The sequence below is a fragment of the Protopterus annectens genome, chromosome 9.part0 (assembly GCF_019279795.1).
Source record: "Protopterus annectens isolate FY-2018-M chromosome 9.part0, PAN1.0, whole genome shotgun sequence".
NCBI lineage: Eukaryota > Metazoa > Chordata > Ceratodontiformes > Protopteridae > Protopterus > Protopterus annectens.
The window spans coordinates 683,910,491-683,933,078 of NC_056743.1; the positions used below are offsets into that span (position 1 = coordinate 683,910,491).

At 38.4% G+C, this 22,588-nt stretch overlaps 1 protein-coding gene across 1 annotated transcript in view; it reads left to right on the forward strand.

Moving 5' to 3' along the window:
- POU5F1 (POU class 5 homeobox 1) overlaps positions 1–22,588 on the forward strand; it is a 63,557-nt gene that overhangs the window by 5,526 nt on the left and 35,443 nt on the right. Inside the window, exon 2 of the mRNA XM_044082444.1 lies at positions 2,118–2,229. Within this exon, the coding sequence (XP_043938379.1) occupies positions 2,118–2,229 (112 nt within the window). The remainder of the gene's footprint in view (positions 1–2,117; positions 2,230–22,588) is intronic.

Consider the following 22,588-nt stretch of genomic DNA (forward strand, 5'->3'; position numbering starts at 1 on the left):
ATCCTGAGGTATATCTTCCACTTATGGTTGAACCACAGTAAATCCTGCATTACCCACACCCGAATCTTTATCTATTGCATTTACAATAGGCCCTGTTCACTTTGGACTTGTCCATCAGTATTACTTGAGATCACTTTTTGTTTGCAAGTTGTAATGTTGTCATGGCCCACCTTGGCTGCATTCTCCTCTTCCCAACCACTTCTTACCTTCTCTTTAACATTTTTTATTTTAAGGGTCCTTTTTATTTTTTGACTTCAGAGATATATGATAGGTCTTCCTTTATTATTGTAAACTGGGCTGCATACCTCTCAACTGTACAGATTTTCGCAGAATGTGCAGATTTTTAACTTATTTTTGGTCCATTTTTCATAAAGTTGTGGTTTCCTGGCAAATCGGTAAAGATTCAACTTAGAAAATAATGACAGACATTTGAGTTTCAGACTTCATACTCTTCAGAAAATTCATGCTAATGCAAAACCCTTTATACCCTTCAGAAAATTCATGCTAATGCAAAACCTGTTATTCTATCAACTTTCTAAGTTTGTAAGAGCAATATTTAAAAAGTGTCCCTATTTTTGGGGTCTTTGTCCCGCTTTTATTTATGGCTTTGTCCAGATTTCTCACATTGAAGTTGAGGGATATGCTGGGCTGTAACAACTGTGCCAGTCTAGCTGTTTAGGGAATGCATAATGAATGGAGTGTCCATATTGTGCAAAACTAACTGCTGTCATTGTGATTATATTACCTTGCTTATGTCTCTGGACAAATTGGAACCGTTTCACCTATGTAGCAAGATAGCATTATTCTATGGTGTGATGGGGGGTACTTGTTGGATGCTACATGTTGTCTTGGATCTAAAATGTAAATAGTTCTACATTTCATTAGATATGCAGAGTGTAGAACTGTTTTCTAGAACAGATATGGAATTACTTGTGGTTGTTACGCTCAAGGTTTCTTCCACAAAGATAAATTTATGTCATCATGAGACAATATTGTCTGATTATTCTGCATGTTGTCTAAAAAGGAGAGACTTTATGCTTGAAAGAATATCTCTAGAAAGAGATTTGATGATGGAAAACATTTCTATAACGTATTTGTACTGCATCAGAACCACTGCTGTCCTTTTTTTTTTCTTCTTTCTTGTTGTCTGGGGCTATTAGGTGGAGTTTTGGAATCCTACTTGGTTAAGTGTCCGCTATTGTTGGTAATTTTGGTACTGGTGCTGGACTCAGAATGAGGTAGGTGAAATCCTAGACATCAGTGATTTATAGCCACATTCTGGAGTTAGCAGTGAAAAATATAATGTGACAGGCGTTGGTCATAACCCATGGCAGTAGGGCACATTTGGCATAAGCTCTTAAGGCCACTCTCCCACCTTGTTTATAGAAGTGCAGTTCGGTGTGGGGCAGTCACATGATGGCTGCACAAAAAATAGACTGGATACATTGTTTTCCTTTGATCTGTGTGCTCTAACAATAATTATCCTTAGATCTGTGCGATATTAAAGTAAACCCTCATCTGACTGGCAATAACTTGGAGGCTTAGCTGAATGGCTAACGGGCATAACTCACATTATCCCTTATGTTATATCAGTATTCTGTTGCATAGTGTAGTTGAGCTTGACTTTTTTTTTTTTCATTATTTGTTGTTTGTATCATGTTCTGAAGTAAATTTGAAGTATTTTCCCTATATCTGCTGTTGCAGTTTTAAATGTTTAATGAAGCTATTTTCCATACTGTATTATTCATTTCTTCACTCAGCTAAGTGCAAGTACACACACACGCACTTGTTTTTCAGCTAAGTAGCCCTCTGGAAGCCTCTGTAAATGAACTACAAATCAAAAGACACCTGACAATGTTCTTCTTCACTGTAATTGTTACTTTTTTAAGGTTTGTAACACATCGCTTTCTGATATATGATGCTGTTAAGTGTCTCCACTTTCAATTACTGTCGTGTACACAGATTAAAAGAAATATGCTTGGACATCATTATCTGCCTCAAAAAAACAATGGTTAGTCTCATTTGAAGGGTATGTGGTGTAACAAGGTTTGCATTAATCAGTTTCGAGATTAGTATCTCTTGCAGGGCTGAAGTTGACTGATTGTCTGTTTTGACAGGACACTCCCACAACAGAAGAGCTTGAACAGTTTGCCCGAGAACTGAAACACAAGCGGATCACCCTGGGCTTTACACAAGCAGATGTTGGGCTGGCTCTTGGTGCTTTATATGGTGAGTAGAACTGGAACTTAATACTGCCACCACAGAAGTTTTTCTACTTAAATCAATCAAACCGAAAATGTTTGAGGTGCAATTATTAATTCAGGTGGTGTACTGAGATATTTGCTAAACAATGTGAAGTCGGCCTGAATGCACAAACTGAAGTCTATCCTCGTCCTCGCCAACAGGGGGCTACTTGCTTTGGTATCACTGACCTTTTACCTTCCCCTTTGAAGACACTAATAACACTGTCATTAGAATCCTACAAGCATACATTCTGTAGCCCTGACAGTTTGGTCTACCTTGTGTTCTTTGTCCAAATTGCTTTCTCTTGCAAGTGTAAAAGCTTATGAAGACTTGGCTATTGCTAGTGTCTGTCTACGGTATCTCATAGTTGTATTTGCTAAAGTAATATCACATTTGCCTCTAACCTAGATGCATATTGCTGTTATTACAGCTAGTAATCAAATAGGTTCATAGGTAAATGCTTTACTTTTACTTGCCCAGAGAAGTTAATATATTATTATTATTATATTATTTTGACTGCAGCAGCATTTGTTGCCATGTCTGTTCATGTAACAATAATATTAATTTGTTAACCAGGTAGGCCTACTGAACAGTCTTTTCTCTGGGTGACCTAGAATCAGTGTCTGGTTAAGTAACTTGCTCAAGCAAGGTTACACAATAGGCAAATGATGGTTATTTTGACCAAGGACAATGAGGGTGCTAAGCTGGGAGGGATATATTCTGGATTGGAGGCTGGTGTTGTATTTTGATGGAAATTCCAAAATCCCCAGCAATACCCCTAAACTTCATATGTAGTTTTTTTCAACACTATGTTCTAATCTGTCTTCTGCTTATTTGTCGCTCTCTGATTTTTCTGTACTTCACCCTAGAAAATTGTTTTGCCTATTGGTTATGCTTTGCCAATGCACCTGTGCTGATGCTCTCTTATGGCTTAAAAAAGATTTAATAGCCACTCTGGACATACTGTTGAATGTCAGCTTGTCTGGCTGTCCCTGTTTAAAATCCCAACAATGTTGGTATGTCTTTCCAACTCCCCAGATAAAATGCACATTGTGGCCTGTGTTTTCTGAACTGTCATATGCACAAAGGAATAATTAGCACTGCTGTCTCTGTTTTCAGTGGTCGTGGCTGACATGAACTGCTAATCCTTCTGCCTTGGGCCTAGTGTAGGCATGCTGTTAAATACTTGTTTTTCATTAAAAGAAGCTATTTTTATTACACTCCTCCTCACTTCAAAGGATCTGCCACCAAAGACTGTTTGCAGTTTAATTCAATTATTCAGGTGTTTTCTTTACTGAGGCACCAGTATGCTAGTTGTTACTCCAGATATACTTGTGAAAAAGAGATGTAAAGCAAATGTAAAACTGCTGGATCTTCTGAAACTGGAAAACTGAGCTAATGTTGGCCTCTTTTCTTTTGGAGATTTGCAGATGATGATTTCCTTTGCATAAGCTGGAAGCCGCTGTGGCCAGGATCAATAGTAAATAACAGTGCAGCATAAACTGCAGTGTTAAATACTAGTTCAGAGTCCTCTAAGTTCCCTCAAGGGTAACATTTCATTACCTGGGACTTTGCCTCATTATAGAGAGCTTCACTGTGCAGTTGGAAAAACGCACATGAGCAATAAACCCCCAGTCCAAAACACACACACACTCACACTCTCAATAGTCAATTTCACAGAATAACATATACAGTTGCACACAACAGTACCTGCCCCCACCATAAAGGCATACGTGTGTGCCTCAGGAATATGGCACACTTTACACCTCTGGTTCCCTGCACTGTAATTTGGGTATCTGAATATTGAAATATACAAGCAGTGTAACTGGACAGTGTGCCATGAATGCCTTTTACAGAGATGCCTGCCACAGTATTAAATTTGCAACTGGCACTCCAAACATTTACAGCCTAATACACACATTGGCAGTGAGGGGGTATGATTCAGAATGGTCCTGTAAAGTATGCAAGACAGCTTACTCTAATATTGTAATCTGTCATACCTCACAAATGGCCATAAGTACCCTCACATCTACCTTGCAGTGTGGTGTTGCTTTGCATACCTCACAAATGGCCATAAGTACCCTCCCATCTACCTTGCAGTGTGGTGTTACTTCGCATACCTCACAAATGGCCGTTGCTTTGCATACCTCACAAATGGCCATACATACCCTCCCATCTACCTTTCAATGTGGTGTTACTTCGCATACCTCACAAATGGCCACAAGTACCCTCCCATCTGCCTTGCAGTGCGGTGTTGCTTTGCATACCTCACAAATGGCCATAAGTACCCTCCCATCTACCTTGCAGTGTGGTGTTACTTTGCATACCTCAAAAACAGCCATAAGTACCCTCCTATCTACCTTGCAGTGTGGTGTTGCTTTGCATACCTCACAAATGGCCATAAGTGTGTTACTTTGCATACCTCACAAATGGCCATAAGTACCCTCCCATCTGCCTTGCAGTCGGTATTGCTTTGCATACCTCACAAATGGCCATAAGTGCCCTCCCATCTACCTTGCAGTGTGGTGTTACTTTGCATACCTCACAAATGGCCATAAGTGCCCTCCCATCTACCTTGCAGTGTGGTGTTACTTTGCATACCTCACAAATGGCCATAAGTGCCCTCCCATCTACCTTGCAGTGCAGTGTTACTTCTTGCTCTCCTCCTTTTTATCAATTACACTTAATGCCCGATAAGAGTATCCACTTTTCCCCTCCTAGCAGATTTTCCATGATGTCTGGAAACTGTCTGCTTTCTAGTTTTGTTCTGACCTATGGATGTATTAGATTGCCAGGCTCGCCATGTCTTACTTATTCATATTCTTTGGCATCTTCTTCCAGTGGTGGCATATCCTGTAGCAGTCTGTTCCACTTAGCCTTTGCAAACCTCTAGGATGATTTTCTGTTCAACTATGACTTCAATTATTTTAACGTATTTCTAATTTCACATAGTTCTAGGCTCCGATGAATATTCATCAGTTTACATTGTTTTTATGTTTATGTTTTTCATTTGTGCTTTGCTTAATCTTTTAACCCTGCTAATAAAGACTTTGGCTTCTTGATGAGCCTAAATAATTTCTGCTACCATATTTGGTGCCTGTTTCCTCTCTCCCATTATTTGCTTGGCTTTAAGACAAGTTGCCTAATACTTCTGAATCCTAATCCTTGCACTGTTTTAGATACCTGCTTCCTGCTACCTTGATGACTGTTTGGCCGGTTCTTGTATAAACGGTGTTACTGTAGGATCACGTACTTCACTTGGTTAAAAGCGGTGCCATTCAAATATTGCTGTAGGTACTGCATCCTCAGGTAAGGCATTAGGCTCTGTACTCATTATCCTCACTTTCAAAATACTAATAAAAGCAGCTGGCCTGTCTTCAAATTTCTCAGTCTTTCTAGAAAAATCAGATTGGCCAAGCATATACCATATCAGGTGATCTGTAAAGACCATATGCAGTGCTGTGATTTACTTCTGATAACTCCAGCTCAGCACACGTTTGAAATCTTTTCATGTCTCACACTTGGACACACCGTCTCCTTCCAATGCACATCATATGATATCACATATCAGATTGTTCTATTTATTTATTTGAAGTATTTAAACACTTAGAATTCCAATTGTGACAATCCACATTTTAAATATAAATCTGGCTGCAATCAGCAGCCTGTGCAGATCCCACATGGCTTGAGTGACTAGTTTTGGAAGCGATCGGTCCATAATCATCCAGTGGAATTCTGCAGCCAGTGGAAGTTGAGCCAGCATCCATTAGCCAAAAGAAAAACCCATTACAGTAGTCCATTTGAGGTGCTACCAGGCATGAATTTCTTTTGGTCAGTCCAAAGATGGTGTTAAGTGCTTGATCTAGGATACTGCCCTAAGATGGAAGCATGATGCCTCAACAATGCCACCAGAAACCTGGCCTTTGAATATTAGCCCGTTGTCAAGAACCATGTGTGGTTCATGAAAGCGAGATAAAAATTACGCCTTATTTCCCACATGTATGATCAAGTGGGAGAATAGAGGAAGATGTGATGGATGGTAGCACGTATCAACATGCTGTCAGTTTTTACTAGTTTGAGTTGGTCAGAGCCAATTCAGAATATTATCCAAGCAGTCTTCAAGAGTAGTACATTTAGATATATTACTGTGTGAAAAGAGAAAGAAAGGGCTGGATATCACGTTGAGCACAAATTCTTTTCCCAGTAATTCTGCTCTTCACCGATAGCAAATGCACTTTTAACAGTAATGGAACTAGAAAGCAGCCCTGCAGCATTCCAGGGGGTGAGCCAGAAGAGCTAACTCCTGACACCACGCTCTGGGAGTGACTTGTAGAACACACAATCGCAGTGCCAAGAAAGTCAAAATAAAACTATAGGTGCTCCAGAAGGATCTTGCGGTCAAAAGTAGCCAAAAGATCAGGGATGACCAAGGTGAAATACATCTTTAATCCCTCACTACGTTATATCCAAGTTTGATGGCACATACTGAGTGAACACAAACAGAAATATACACAAAAAGATATACTTACTCAACCCATTTGCAAGTTCACACAAACAGCAGTCCCAATGTGCTTTGCTAACAAGTAATATTGACCAGTTGCATACAGACAATTAGAATATTGTTATCTGGTCCTTAATCGCATTTAGGAGAATCGTGTGTTGTGGGTTTTTGATGTTTTATTTATTTCATCCACCTATAATGTCTCTATGCCCACGCCCTCAAAATAATATATCTCATGAGATACTTGGCAGAATTTTCTTTCTCATGGTAGAACATTCCAAGTAAATGAGTGTCTTCACATATGAATTTTTATATATATATATATATATATATATATATATATATATATATATATATATATATATATATATATATAATATAAATATATATATATATATATATTTGTTACAGTTCTAATACTACAACATCTTGTAACAATTAATATAAAAATTAAGGACTTCCACCTGTTACTACGTTTCCTTTTTATTAAACATTACTAAATTCTTTAATAATAATCATATATACACTTGTGCTGTACCTCAAACCTTTTATAAGAAAAAAATAACTTATCCTTTATTATATTTTCTAACACTAATGATGGTTTTAGCAAAATATTTCAGTCCATTTAGATCTCATTACACTAGTATATATTTTATTAACAATGGTGGTTATATGCAGGCATTCAGAATGTGGGATATAACTGACTTTTCAGTTTTAGTTGTTTCTCAGGCAGCAGCTAAGAAACATGAAAAGTGTCAGCTGATCTTTACTAATACATGTAGGAGTTAGCCAAGAATTTATTCTGTTTAATGTCTAATTGAAAATGATTGGACTATAGACTTAAATAAGTGTAAATATCACCAAAATGGTGATATCAGCTCTTGCCTCTAAGAAGCATCTCAAACAATACTCACCATCTTTGCTGTATGTTTCCCTATTCTATGGTAAGATGCATGTAAGTACTAAAAAATGATGACTCGTCTTGCTGAACCTAGTCTGGAATAATCTAGTTTGATTTAGATGATTCTAGTAAGAATTTGGTGTAATACGTAAAACACACACACATATACATATATACACACACACACGTGTGTGTGTTAATACAGTTGGGATAAGACTAATTTTATTTGCTGTTTCAGGCAGTAATATAGGTTTATAAATTTGAGAATGTTGGATAAGTCTTTAAAAGTGCCCAATGATTTGAACTACTAATCAGGTTTAGAATATAATCCATATTTATGACAATATTATCTAGTGATAAAATTGTTCATTTAAGACCGTTAAACATGATAACTCATTTAACCGCTGATCTGGTGTTTACTGTGTTAGTGCATAATTAATTGATCTGTTGTTTGTAATCTCTTATTACATAACATTTTATGCATTTCTTAACATTTTGCAGAATAAGTTATATTTAACCAGTGAATTATCATACTGAATTCAGAAGCAATAGCAATGCTCTAATATGGTGTCTGAAAACAAATATAGGTTCATTTAGCAAATGACAATTATATACTGTACATCTTTCAAATTTTTGATATAGGTCTAATTTGGTATTAAGGCTTTCATTTTTAAATTTTACATACTTTCATTTGATCAGACGTGACCATCTTTAAATGTAAAAATATATCTTATTCCAATTTAAGATGACTCTTTCAAAACATTTTCCTAATTAACTTGAGCAATGTCTCCTAAATGTTTGCATAAATCCTACCTAAAGTATTTTATTGTTGTATAAACTCAGCTATATTTATTTACTTATTTGCCTTTTGATTTATCAATGTTGCATTTTTTATTATCATTTAAATTTAACTTGTATAAATTGAATAGATTGTGTTACTGTTAACAGTAAGTCATCTACAAAAATTAAACATTTAGTATAACAATCACTGTCCACTTTGAAACCCTTCAATATTTTTATTTCATCAAATACAATTCAATAGTTCTATTGCTAAGGCAAGTAAAAATGCAGATGTACAGTGAAATGGCCATAGCTGCAAATGTTGCTGGCACAATGACTGTACCCAGCAGGATGTATGTGCTGATGGTAGATAAAGCCACATTAAGGTAACAGAAATGCAACAAAGTGGAGTCTAGCAACTGCAGAGAGTTACCCACACAAAGGAAAAGTGTATGTCTGCTGACAATCTCAAAACTACTTTATTATAGTTTGTGAACTGTTGATGTATACATTCAGATACACATTATCTAAGCTAACAGACAGAGCACTTAACATCAACTTCATGTGCAGAAGTACTAGGTTCATACTAGGCTATCTGCCCTAGGGCATTTATAAGCCTAGCCCAAAGTTTTGTGGCTTTCACCACCCCTTAAGTTTGAAGGATACTATGCCCATTATTTTGCCGTGCCTCTGTCCAGCAGTGACACTGAGGTGATCCCCGGGGTAAACCTGCGATCTCCCATCCATTGGTCAAGATTTCTCTTGAACAAAGCCAGCGAGGTGCTCTGCCTCACATGTACCGGGATTTTGTTCCACAGCATAGGGAGTCTCTGGGTGATGAATCTGTCCCTCCAGCATGTCCTATTTATAACAGTGTCAAGGTTTAAGTCTCTTGCTCTTGTAGTTCTGATGGATTTAGATTTTTTGAGGTGGAGCATGTTCATTAATTCCGGGTTGGACATGGCCTTGTATGTCAGGCACAGGTCACCTCTGAGCAGACGGTATGCGACTGAATAGAGCTGAAGTTCCTTCAGTCGGGCAGCATAAGACATATTTTTGAGACCCTTTATCCTTTTGGTGAGGAACTTTTGGGGCCTTTCCAATTGCTGCAGGTTTCGGGTAAGATACATTCCGAATGGGGCATTGTACTCAATCATTGGTTTGATGAGTGATGAGTATAGGGGAACAATGACCTCCCTTGATCTAGATGTGAATCCTTTCATGATCAGGTGGGCAATGTAGAAGGTCTTCCTAACTACTTTGGCAACGTGAGTGTCAAACGAAAGGTTACTGTCAACCTGGGTCCCCAGATCCCTGATAACCTCTTCTGTGCTTAGTGGATTGCCACCTATATGGTAGCTAGGGGTAACCTTGTTTTTCGCGAAGGGTATGACTGTGCATTTTTTGGTGTTTAACTTTAGGCCATGGCTCTGGCACCAGTTATCCGTTTCTATGAGACCCTTCTGAAGGATATCTGTGTCTGATGTGTTTTCAACTATGGCACCCAGTTTGCAGTCATCTGCAAACTTTGTCAGCCATAATCCTCCTGTGTTTGCCTGTACTTCTGAAAAGTAGATGCTGAACAAGAGGGGGCCCAGGACTGAGCCCTGTGGGACACCACTTGTGACCGGCTTGGAGTCTGACATGGCACCAGCAACTTTGACCCTGTGGGTTCTGTCACTTAGCCAGTTTGCAACCCATCTTGTGACGTGTGGGTTTACATTTAAGCTGGTGAGTTTTTCAATGATACCTGAGTGGGGTATTGTGTCGAAAGCTTTTGCAAGGTCAAGGTAGGCTGTGTGGACTGCCTTGCCCTCATCAATGGCCTTGGTGACTGTTTCGAAAAAGTCAACCAAGTTTAAAAGGCATGATCTGCCCTTGACAACGCCAAACTGGGTTGGATCCAATGTCTGTAAGTCCCCTATGTCTTTATGAGTTCCATTATGATCCTTTCCATAGCTTTGCAGACCAGGCTTGTTAAGCTGATGGGGCGGTACTTTCCAGGGTCAGTGGAGGCACCGCCTTTGTGAAGTGGGACCACAGTTGCCGTACGCCACTCCTTGGGTACGTATCCTGGGGTGAGGCTAAGATTAAACGGCTGCCCTAACTGCGGGTTTAATTCCTCATTGAGTTTGTGGAGCACACAACCGGTGACACCATCTGGTCCCATAGATGCTGTGTTTTTCGCCTTGGAGAGAGCAGTTTTCACCTGAGCATTTGAGATGTTTGGGCGGCTACAATCCGCTGGTATAGATATCTCTCCTTTTGGGGGGGAGGGGGGGATTTGCACTGAACCTGTCAGCCAGTATGTTGGCAATGTCTGTTGGTTCAGTGATTTTTACATCATTTTGAACTAATTCTGAGCATATCTGGGAGTTTCCTCCCAGGTTTCTAACATAGCTAAAAAAGGCCTTGTGATTATCTTTTGAGTCCTTAGCGACTTTTCTCTCAAAATTTGCCTTGGATGATTTTATGAGTGATCGTAGTTTTTTACTTTTAATGATCAAGGGTGTCTTCCCTTTTAAGGATTTTGCTCTATCTTGTAGTAGCTTTCTCCTTTTTATTGTAGAGCTTGTTTATGGCTGGGGTCCACCAGACTGGGCGCTTGCCTTTGGTGCAAAGAGTCTTTGTTTTGTTTGGGATTGCCTGATCCATGCAGTCCTGGAGGTGCTGGTAGAAGGCATTTGTAAGTGATTCAGCGGCTTTGGTAATGGTTTCCGCTGGCTCGGGGGCCTTGAAGGAAACCACACCAGTCTTAAGAAGTGTGAAGTCTGCTTTTGAGAAGTTCTTCACTGTGGTCTTTTTTATCTGGGGTGGGGGCGGGATGTGGACTTCCAGTGAGATTAGTTTATGATCTGATCTCACCAATGAGGGGTATACTTTCGGTGTTGAACATTGTGTCCCCATGTTCGTGGTGATAAGATCTAGTAGGTTTTCTCCTCTTGTGGGGATGGTGACTAGTTGTTCCATGGCATTAGAGTTTATGAACTCTAGGAACCTTTGGGCCAGAGTGTTGGGGCTTGAGTAATGATCCCAGTCTATATTCGGATAGTTGAAATCCCCTAATATGATGGTGTTTGGAGATGCATTTATCCCCTCCAGTGTTTTCAGGAAAGCTGTGTGAGGTTCCTGAGTTTGAGAGGGTGGCCTGTAACATGCTACAAATTGCAGAGCAGTCTTGCCTACAGTTAATTGCACCTGGATGGTCTCCGATGCCTCCTCCTCCTGTATTCTTGATGAATATGGATACCCCCCCTCCTTTATTGGTGTGGGCCGGATTTTGGGGCCGGAACGCTTGAGGTAAAACCTGATAGTGCCGGGGTGCTCTCAGGAGCCTTGAACCAGGTTTCAGTCACAGCACAGACATTGACGTTCTCCATACTGAGAAGGGCTTTGAGTGCGTGCATCTTGAGGTTGAGACTTCTGGCATTGAGCAGTATTACCCTTAGTTTTTTTTCTTTTTTGTGTTCTAGGGTGGTAGGTTTAGAATTTGAGCCTTGCCTAAAAAAGGCACTATGGGGGTGGCAAGAGCCTTTGCCAATATCTGGAAGCCTAGGGGTGACAGGTGCAAGCCGTCCCTTGTGAAGCAGCGTGGCTTGTCCAGCATGTCATCCCAGGCAGACAGACATTGGATCCCCTTTGAATGACACCAGAGATTAAGCCAATTATTAAAGCTGATCATCTTGTCTCTGTATTGTGGCATCATTCTTGGTGAAGGTAGGATACTGCTCAAGGTCAGGGTCATACCTGCCTGGGCTACATAATCAGAGAGCTCCTCTATGTCTCTCTTCATGTAGTCCAGGGAGGTACGTCTCAGGTCATTCACACCAGCATGGACAATGACTGAGTCATACTTGTACTTGCTGTTAAGTGACCTGAGTGCTTGCGTTATGTGGTGGATTCTAGCGCCCGACAGGCAGCTTACTGTGACCTTCTCCTTACTCAATCTGGTGAGTGGGATGTCAGTGTGTCTGACTATGGAGTCACCTATGACGAGTGTGTCTGGCATTGTGTTTGGCCTTAAGGGCTGTGACTGTTTGGCACACTGACTTTGTGGTCTATGTGTTGCATGTGTTGTGTCCTGAGGTGGCAGTTGTTTGGGTGTCTGCTTTGGTGGCCTCTGCTGTTTTGGTAGATTTTTGATCAGAGCCTCCGAGTATGTCTTTGTGTGTTTGTATATGATTTGAAGTTGTGATAGTACTATGTGAGACTGGGTTTGTGGTGTGTGTGGTTACCTTCTCCTCCTGTCTGGTCTTGCCAGTCCTATGTTGAGAGAGCTCAGCCTCCAGTTTGGCTATATAGTTGCATCTCTCGCATGTATTTGTGTTTTATGGGAGAAGGAGAGGGTTGAATTACAATAAGACTATTCGTGTTCTTCAAAGTCAGTCCTTTCACCATAAGGAAGTAATATTTTAACTGTTATGGACACTGTTTTTACTCCAGTAGTATGAAAGATGTACTCTTGACTGAAGTTCTAGGAGGTAAGGGTCTTTACAGTGGTCTTTACAGTGTTCTTTGGTCTGGTCTTAAAAGCTGTACGACTCGGAACTGTCAAATGTTCGCATGGAAGTGCCAGTTAACACACAATCAGATGAACTGAAGCCATCTTATAAGATTAGGCTTGCTGTTGTCTATACAGCCCCATGGATCATCCGCATGATGGTCTGTGGATTCTGTCATATTTTGTCCTGTGTAGTCTTGTATATGGTGTTAAATATGAGTATAGTTTCACCTTTTGTACAACTACTGTTATTTTATGATTAAAATATTAATTGACATTTTCTTTAAGATCTGACCATTTAACAGACACATTTAAAACTTATTGTACTTTGACCAGAACTTTATCCCATTCCTTTATTTTATTATGGTACTAACTAGTAATCTTGCACTATAAACAGGTTTTAAGGGAATCCTAAAATATAGTATATAATCATTTACTCCTACATCATTATTGATTAAAAGATAGTTCTCTATTTTTTACCTAACCAGTCCTTGTATTCCTGAATTTTGTCATGTCTGAAGGAATTCTATTAATTATTGTTAACTTATTAAATCTGTTAATCTGAATGTGAGAGCATTATGATCAGATGATTAGCTAGAGATCACCCTGATGTATTTTGAGTTATGAGAAATGATTAATAAATGCCTAGTTCTGCAAAGTTCGGTAGATCTTTTAAGATTTGACAGGTTTGTTCAATTCTTCAGTGCTTTAGCGAAGTCTGATAATCTTATGTCTGTTCACGCTAGTAAAGTATCTTTGGTGCAATTAATTAGTCTCTCCCAAAAACTCAGAATACCATTGAAATTATTAGATAATGTCCGTAAACTAAATGCACATGTGCATATGTGTGAAAATTTAGCTCTAAATGCTTGTATCCAACACACATTAGCAAACAATAAATCTGTTCTGTTATTCAGTAGTATTGCAAATATTTACTTGGTGCCATCATATAAGCATTTAACTTTCTGGAAAATTTTAAATGTGTGAAGAGTGGTGGAAACATTGATGGAGTCTAATTTTATATGCGACCTGGGATTTGTATACTTGAAAGCAGGAAAGTTAACACGGTTTGTGTATTTTACGGTATTTGAAAGGTAGCTTATTGTGCAGTGGGTATTGTTGTTGGCTTTTTGTCCTGGTTTGTCCCCAGCTTTTGGAGAGGCTTGAGGCAGTATTCATACTGCCTAGGGGAAATCTATCCAGGGCAAAGCAGAATTTCCCCAACTCTTTTTTAATAAATGCCATGGGATCAGTTAGACCCACCTAAGCTTCCAGTGAGTCAAGCAGATGGGACCACTGTTTAGCATCATAGCCAAAGGATGGCACACTCGAGTGAAGCATTAGTATTGGAAAAAAAATAGTCAAAGTACCTGGTATGGGAATAGAACCCACAGCTTTCTGGTATACCAGCAGCAGAGGTGTGTGTTACCTGTTGAGTCAATGACAACTACATTTGTCACGTTTTGAATGCTGGTATAGCCCCTATCCCCCCCCCCCCCCCCCGTGTCTGAAAGTAGGTATCCAGAAAATAAATGAATGTTGTTAAAAAGAGAGATTATGGAAAAAGTTTGGCTCTTGTCAGAGTGGTAGATATTATGAATAAAGTCTCCACGAGTGTGATTTCATTGTATCACTACACAAAAAGAGGTTGAATAACAAAAATTAAATGTTATGTATATGGTAATTTTATAAGCTTTGCATGTAGAAAATGTTCTTTGGAGATGTACAAGTTTTTTTAATTTGATATTCTTTATTGAATTTTTCTTAAAACTAACATCAATTTGCCTCGAGAAATTGACAAAGGGTGTTGAAATATGAGTTGTCCCATAGTTTGATTAATATTGATTTTAAGTTCTACAGTTGGTGTGGTACTAATAACATTAACCACTTAATATGCGGCCACTCACAGGTACACAACTCCCAGTGTCTGCTGCGTATTCCTTTTAGGAGGTTAGAATGTGACCGCATGCTACACAACTTATCCTGTTGATAGCTAGGACCCATCTCATTGAGACAGATTTGCAGCTGCTTTAACAATTTGTTTGACCAAAGGGATGTGTCTTTGCTGTTGATTAGAGGTGGAAGTACGTTGTATGAAATGTTTAGACTTTGATTTGTTTTGTGATGCAAGAACATTTAATTTGCTTTGATCCCATATGTATGTGATTGTCAGAACCTTCAAGTAAGGGAAAGTGAACAGAAGTGAATGTTTTAAGAAATGTATTGAATTAGTATATGAGCTTTGGTAAAAGAATAGGTGTGCATACAGATCAGTTTTAACAAATGCAATGCCAATTTTTCTTACGATTGTTTGAATTATTGGATCTGCCCTTTAGTTTCTGGCTGTAGGAAAGTTATCGGTTATATTAGAAACTAAAGAAGCTGAAAAGCACATCACTAGTGCCTGCTGATATGCCACCTGACTACCTGCACACTGCTGCAACATACAGTTAAGTAGCCAGTATCCTTTCTTGTAATTGAGTCCATCAAAGAGCACTTTAGGATATGTAAACATTTGTGTGCAATATATCTTCCAAAAGTTGGCACAGCAATGGAGATAACGAACTTCAGACTTGAAGCTGTTCTCTTGCCACTCAGAAAAATATTAGGAAAATGCATTCACAAGCAACTAGTTTACAAACCCATACCTGTTAGGGTTTTAGACCCAGTCACAGCAGTAGCAGTGAATCTACCTTAATTGATATTCTAAACCGTATAGAAAATGAATTGATCACTACATTGCTACAGTATTCCTGCTGCTAAGGCCTTTGACATTGTCTCATAAGTCTCTCACTGTACTTAACACGTCCAGGTTAAACAAAATGATTATATTCTGTTATTCACATTGCCATCTGATTCTGTTCTCTAGTTGAAACAAAGTGCATCTTCAAGCCATGCTGTTGAGCATGTATTAACAATATGCATAAAGTGGCAAGTATGCTGCATCACTGCAATATGCATATGAAGCAAACGCAATCTGTAGTTGCACTTTGTTAGATGAGCGACTTGGTAATAAAGTAGGCATTCATTTTACTTGAATAGTGTCTGGTAAGCTAACAGGTTCTCTTGAATGCCGAAAAAAGCTGTTATGTTTTAAAGGTAGTACTGCTTAACATGCTTCGACTGTCTCACACACAGTAGTACTTTTAATGGCCAACAGGGTGTAATTATAGACAACACTTAAGTCTGATAAACATATAGACTTGTGTCTTTCGGCTTTTCCCGGTTAGGGGTCACCACAGCGGACCTCCGGTCCGCTAATGATTGGCAGAAGATTTTTACGTGCCGAGTTGCCGGCCCCAACGCACAACCTTCAATGAAGGTACGCCCATTCACGCATGTCTCCACACAGAAGACGCTGTAGATGAGAATCGAACAGGACAACATCTTACTGTGAGGTGACAACACTACCACAGCACCACCACCGCAGTATCCCCTGATAAACATAGACTAAGTTGTTAAAATCAGTCAGAAAATGGGCGTGCTTTAGTAATCCAAATGCTGCAGTCCCACAACATGTCCTGCCAGCCATTGCACAAACATAGCAAACTATTTGTCTTATGCTAAAAATTCCTTACCAGCCAAACAAAAACCCAAGTAAACTCTCACTACTGCACTAAAGCAAGAAGTTTATACAGACCAAACATCACTGGAAAGCTAAAGATTAACCTGAAACTTTTTCTACAGTCCTTCTCTTAACACATTTTTTACATTTCCTTCCCTTTCTTTTTGTCCTATCAAACACACACTTTGTTTTTACATACTGTACATCAATTTGTGCTCCATGCTTTACTATTTGTTCTGAACCTTGTGTATTTAGTTTGTGCAACTGCATTGTATTTGTTTTGTATTGTATTACTGTCCTGCTGTTACTGTTGTGTTTGTGTTTGTGTTTGTATTCACTTGTTTGTACTCTGTATTTGTGTTTTGTAATGTTGCTTTTACTCTTTATGTTGCACCTGTATGTATTGTTTTGCTGTATGTGTTGCACATATGTGTCCCCTGGAATGACTCTGAGGGATTGTCTGCTGGTGCTGGAATCACTCTAGATGCCTTTCACTGGATGATTCTTTCACTGTTTTTGTGTTTGATTTGCCCTAACTAAACTTGTTTTGTTGTCTGGACTTTTGTTTTTTTTTTTTTTGACTTTTTGCTTAAATATTGATTTAATAAAATTTTGGAGAAATAAATTGTTTTTTAGCAGCTTTTGAATACTTTTCCTGTTTGGTAGTGTACTTTCTATGTTTAATTTCTTTACTTTGCCCGGGGATCACATCAATTAAGCCCTCAGTAGACAGGGTCGCCCTAAATATCACAGGAAGAAATAGAAGGGGAATTGTTTAGAAGAAATTGTATAGACTAGGGCCATATAGGCTAGACCAGGCCCCAAGACCACTAGCCCCAAATATATGAATTATAAGTAATAATCATTTTATTAAATTCTATTATTTTATAATATTTTATTATTATTACTTTTTCTCTGAATGTGACATTATACTCTCTACACATACATTAGTTTGTTCTTGTTAGATGCAAGATGCATCAATAGAATCATCAAAATTGTCATAAAAATCCAAGCAGTTATAACATGCCAACTGGAAAAAATAAGTAGTAAGATTTATTAGTAAAACATCTTAAATTAAAACAAATTAACTACTACTATTTGACAAAGTAAAAAGTGACTACTAGGTAGACTACTAACCCCTGTAAGCTATCCTTAATACCCCCTTACCTGAATAAAGTCAACTTAAAAAAAACAAGTATTCGAATTATGTATATACTATACTGGAGTAAGTCTGTTACAGAGAGAGCAAGTCTTTTGGAATCTGGCCCCATGTTTTAATTACCAGTCTGTCTACTTTGCAGATCAATGGGGGGAAAAGTTGTATCATATTAAATAGAAAATGGTTATTCAACATTTTCTAATCATGTGAACTGAAGTGTTGTATATGAACACCAAGATAGGATTCTCAATGAAGAGTGACGAAGAAATATGGAGGAGTTGTATGATATATTTCTAGTACAGAAGTGACGTTTTTTTAAAATACATGCTACAGAAAAGGATATTGGCATAACCGTCAGCATTTAGGCAAATACTATGTACTAGTCAGTTTAACATTAAAATAATTGCCATTTATGCTGATTGTAAAAGGAAATATCCTAAAGCTAAAATCAGGAAGAAGATGTTCAAAAAGATGAGCAGGCCTTGCCTGGATGCATTGAGTGTGATTGTCATGGATAACTCACCGGCTTGTACTTAAAGAAAGCTCTAGAGTTTAGTACAGCAGTTGGGGTATAGTCAAATCTATAGAGTGAAACTTTTAGATCGCCTGTACCTGAAAAGGCTGCAAGATGCTATAATTCTGTTTGATGGAAAAAGTCAAAGGTACTGTTTTTTGCTTTTGTTTCAGGTCAAGTGGACTAATAGTCCTTTTTTCTTTTCCCTTGACTTAAAAATAAATGTTTCTTTGGAGTCCTGCCTCCAGTGTCTCCTAAGATCTTGCTATAAAATGATTCCATTTTTAGTTGTTCATTCTTACGTTATTCATTAAAACTTATAATCTAGAAACATCTTGACCTTCCTTCATGCTAACTACAATTAGATATTATAATACATGGTATGAATGACCCCTTGGGTCTCCCCTGAAAAAGGACCATTGGCCTAATATGCTTAATCCAGTCAATTAAATAAAAAAATTAGCCATGATACAAGGACAAATATGTTTTATTCTTACTCCAAATGACTCTACTTTAAAACTATCCACAAAGCATCTAATGCCAATAAGGGCTGCATAATAAACATCAGGAGATGAGCCATTAGGATAATGGTGATTAATAGATAAATGTGTCTGTATTATCTCAATACCATAACTATTGACTATTAAAAATGCCAAGTAAATGCACTAAAAATTTGTATCGGTATATAATGATCTTCTTCATTTTAAGACTAAATCTACAAGAAGTATGGGAGTCTTTTTTTTTAAAACTTTTTTAACATTTGGCAACATATTTCAAGCCCTGGGTATCGAGCATAAAATATTTAAAATAATAATCTGTGGTTGGAACAATAAAGAGAGAGAAGAGAAAGACAGATTCACCACAAAGACTGCTGATAAGAATGCTAGCACTCTTTTTATATGAAAACATGGAGCTGAAGTTTGCTTATGTGAAATATATTTGTACAGCATTTAAAATTATGTCAATAAGTTCAAAACAATTTCCTTGCTAACTGAACTTAATTAGCACTAATTATCTGTAATCATTAACTTTGTCAATAAGATAAGCCTGCCTTGTATATCTAAGCATACTAATATGGCATTAAATAGTCATACAGAAAATTAACACAAGTCGGCATCTACAAAAAGCCTAAAATCAAATTATATAAAAATACATGTGGCTATGTACCGGCAAGTTACATAATCAATTAAGACTTAAGTATGGACTTTAAGTTTTATTAAGCACTAAGATTTGATAAATCAACCAGTAATATAAACATCTTCTTTTGGCTGTTCCCATTAGGGGTCGCCACAGCAGATCATCTGTTTCCATTTCTTCCTGTCCTCTGAATCTTGCTCTGTCACACCAACCACCTGCATGTCCTCTCTCACCACATCCATAAACCTTATCTTAGGCCTTCCTCTCTTCCTGTTACCTGGTAGCTTCATCCTTAGCATCTTTTTCCCAATCTACTCGGCATCCCTCCTCAGCACATGTCCAAGCCAACATAATCTTGCCTCTCTGGCTTTGTCTCCGAACTTCCAACCTGGGATGACCCTCTAATATACGTATTCCTAATCCTGTCCACCCTCGTCACACCCAGTGCAAATCTTAACATCTTTAACTTTGCGACATCCAGCTCTAACTCCTGCCTTTTTGTCAATGCCACTGTCTCCAACCCATATAACATAGCTGGTCTCACTACCCTCTTGTAGACCTTCCCTTTCACTCTTACTGGTACTCGTCTGTCACAAATTACTCCTGACACTTCTCCACCGACTCCATCCTGCCTGTACTCTCTTCTTCACCTCTCTTCCACACTCACCATTATGCTGAACTATTGATCCCAAGTATTTAAACTCGTCCACCTCTACTCCTTGCATCCTCAGCATTCCTCTATCCTCCCTCTCATTCACACACACACATTCTGTCTTAGTCCTGCTGACCTTCATTCCTCTTCTCTCTAGAGCATATCTCCATCTCTCCAGGGTCTCCTCCACCTGTTCCCTTCTCTCACTACAGATCACAATGTCATCTGCAAACATCATAGTCCATGGGGACTCCTGTCTGATTAGTCTGTCAACCTGCCCATCACCATTGCAAATAAGAAAGAGTTCAGAGCTGATCTTTGATGTAATCCCACCTCCACCTTAAATGCATCCATTACTCCCACTGCAGACCTCACCGCTGTCACACTACCCTCTCGTACATATCCTGTACCACTCTTGCATACTTCTGATACTCCCAACTTCCTCATACAATACCACAACTCCTCTCTAGGCACCCTGTCATATGCTTTCTCCAAGTCTACAAAAACACAATGAAACTTCTCCTGACCATCTCTGTACTTCTCCAACACTCTCAGAGCAAAAATTGCATCTGCATTGCTCTTTCCCGGCATGAAACCATACTAATGATCATTAATTATCAAGTCCCTTCTTAACCTAGCTTCCACTACTCTTTCCCATAACGTCATGCTGTGACTGATCAATTTAATCCCTCTGTAGTTACTACAGCTCTGCACATCACCCTTATTCTTAAAAAATCGGCACCAAAACACTTTCTCCATTCCTCAGGCATCCTCTCACTTTCCAAGATTTATTAAACTATCTGGTTAGAAACTCCACTGCCATTTCACCTAAACACCTCTATGCTTCCACAGGTATGTCATCTGGGCCAGCAGCCTTTCCATTCTTCATTCTCTTCATAGCTATCCTTACTTCCTCCTTGCTAATCCATTGCACGTCATGATTCACTATCCCCACATCATCCAACCTTCTCTCTCTGATTCTCTTCATTCATCAACTACTCAAAGTACTCTTTCCATCTTCTCAACACACACTCCTCGTTTGTGAATGTTTCCCTCATTATCCTTTATCACCTTTACCTGCTGCACATCTTTCCTAGCTCGGTCTCTCTGTGTAGCTAGTAATAATCTAACCAGTAATATAAACAATTACTGAATTTTATGCACGATAAAATATATTGTCATGAGTTATGTTGTTCATTTCAGTAACAAATAACTGAAATGCATTTTTTAATAAAACACAGCAGTCATTCATATGCATATTAAGGCATCAAGCCTTTTAATCTAACGTTACTTCTCAATTCAGTTAGCATCCAGTTTTCTGATTAAAAAAGTTTCTTGCAACAAACATTGTATTAATTTTGGAAGAAACAACATATATTTGGCCTTTTAACTGAATTCTTTTTTTATGTATTGGAGTCTTTGCCTTTTTTATATTCTGTAAATGAAGAAATAGCTCACCTTTTTTTGCAAGTAAGTCAGTAAAGTTGTATAAACAATCATTGTGTTTCATTGGCCTTTCATTTAAATTTAAGAGAAACGCATGAACATATTTATATCTAATATAATACAAACAGACTGTAACATGACATGTTTTGATGACTCTCTATGGGAGATGGCATTTGATTCTATAATAATAGGCAGTTTATTTACAAAATATGTATGTGTCAGTATTGCACTTCTTTTCTGATGCCCATTTTTGGAACATTTTCTTTGTAAACCGTAAATGAAAGGCCAAAACAAAAACAAACCCAGAAACTAATCATGGATGTGGTATCAGTCCATCAGCAATTTTGAGGGACCTCATTTTAAATCATCCCGATCTACCGGAGATGTAAAAGAAAATCAAGCAATCAGCAAAACCAACTTGGACACTAGATGATATGCTTACTCTATACTACTCCGTACAAAAACATTCTAGCTGAGCATTAAACCAGGAAATAGGTGCTGAAGTACATAACTGACTTAACTTCTGACTTTTGCCCAAGTCTTCAAGTAACATTAAGGATTAGAATATCATCAAAACATTTGGATGCAGAGCACAGCCTACCTATGCTTACGTATGAAGGAAACCCTTGTAACTCTGAACATTCTAAAACAATTTATAACATCTGATTCAACAAGACCAATACATCAATCAAATTGTCATACCTGCAAGAGCTACAGATACTACAGTTAATTTATGTTCCAGATCCATTATATCTAAATAAGCTTCAGGGCCATAACTAGGGCAGGGCAAAGCTGCAGGCTGCCCCAGGTGCAGTCCATTAGGTGGTACGATCAGCACAGCAGAGCAGTTGCCATGTGGAAGTGAGTGCCATATCTACAGTCATTTGAGCAGCTGCATTTAATATCACAGCTGCTTATATGAATTTGCTTATTTGCTCCTACAAGGCGTGTGTGTCTGTTTTAATGATGCTCGTTTTAAGAGTTTCTACCAAGATTCAATGGGATTTCCTTTTTTCCATAGTTTGTAGAGAAGAAATTATCAGATCTGATATTTTTCCAAGCTTTTGAGGAAGTTTTGACTGTGGATTTGACTGTGGATTTTATAAGATTAGTTCTTTGTCAAGAAAAGAAATTAGCTTTACAGTTATGAATCTAGGTGGGCATTCTAACACTGTAAATGGTTGGACA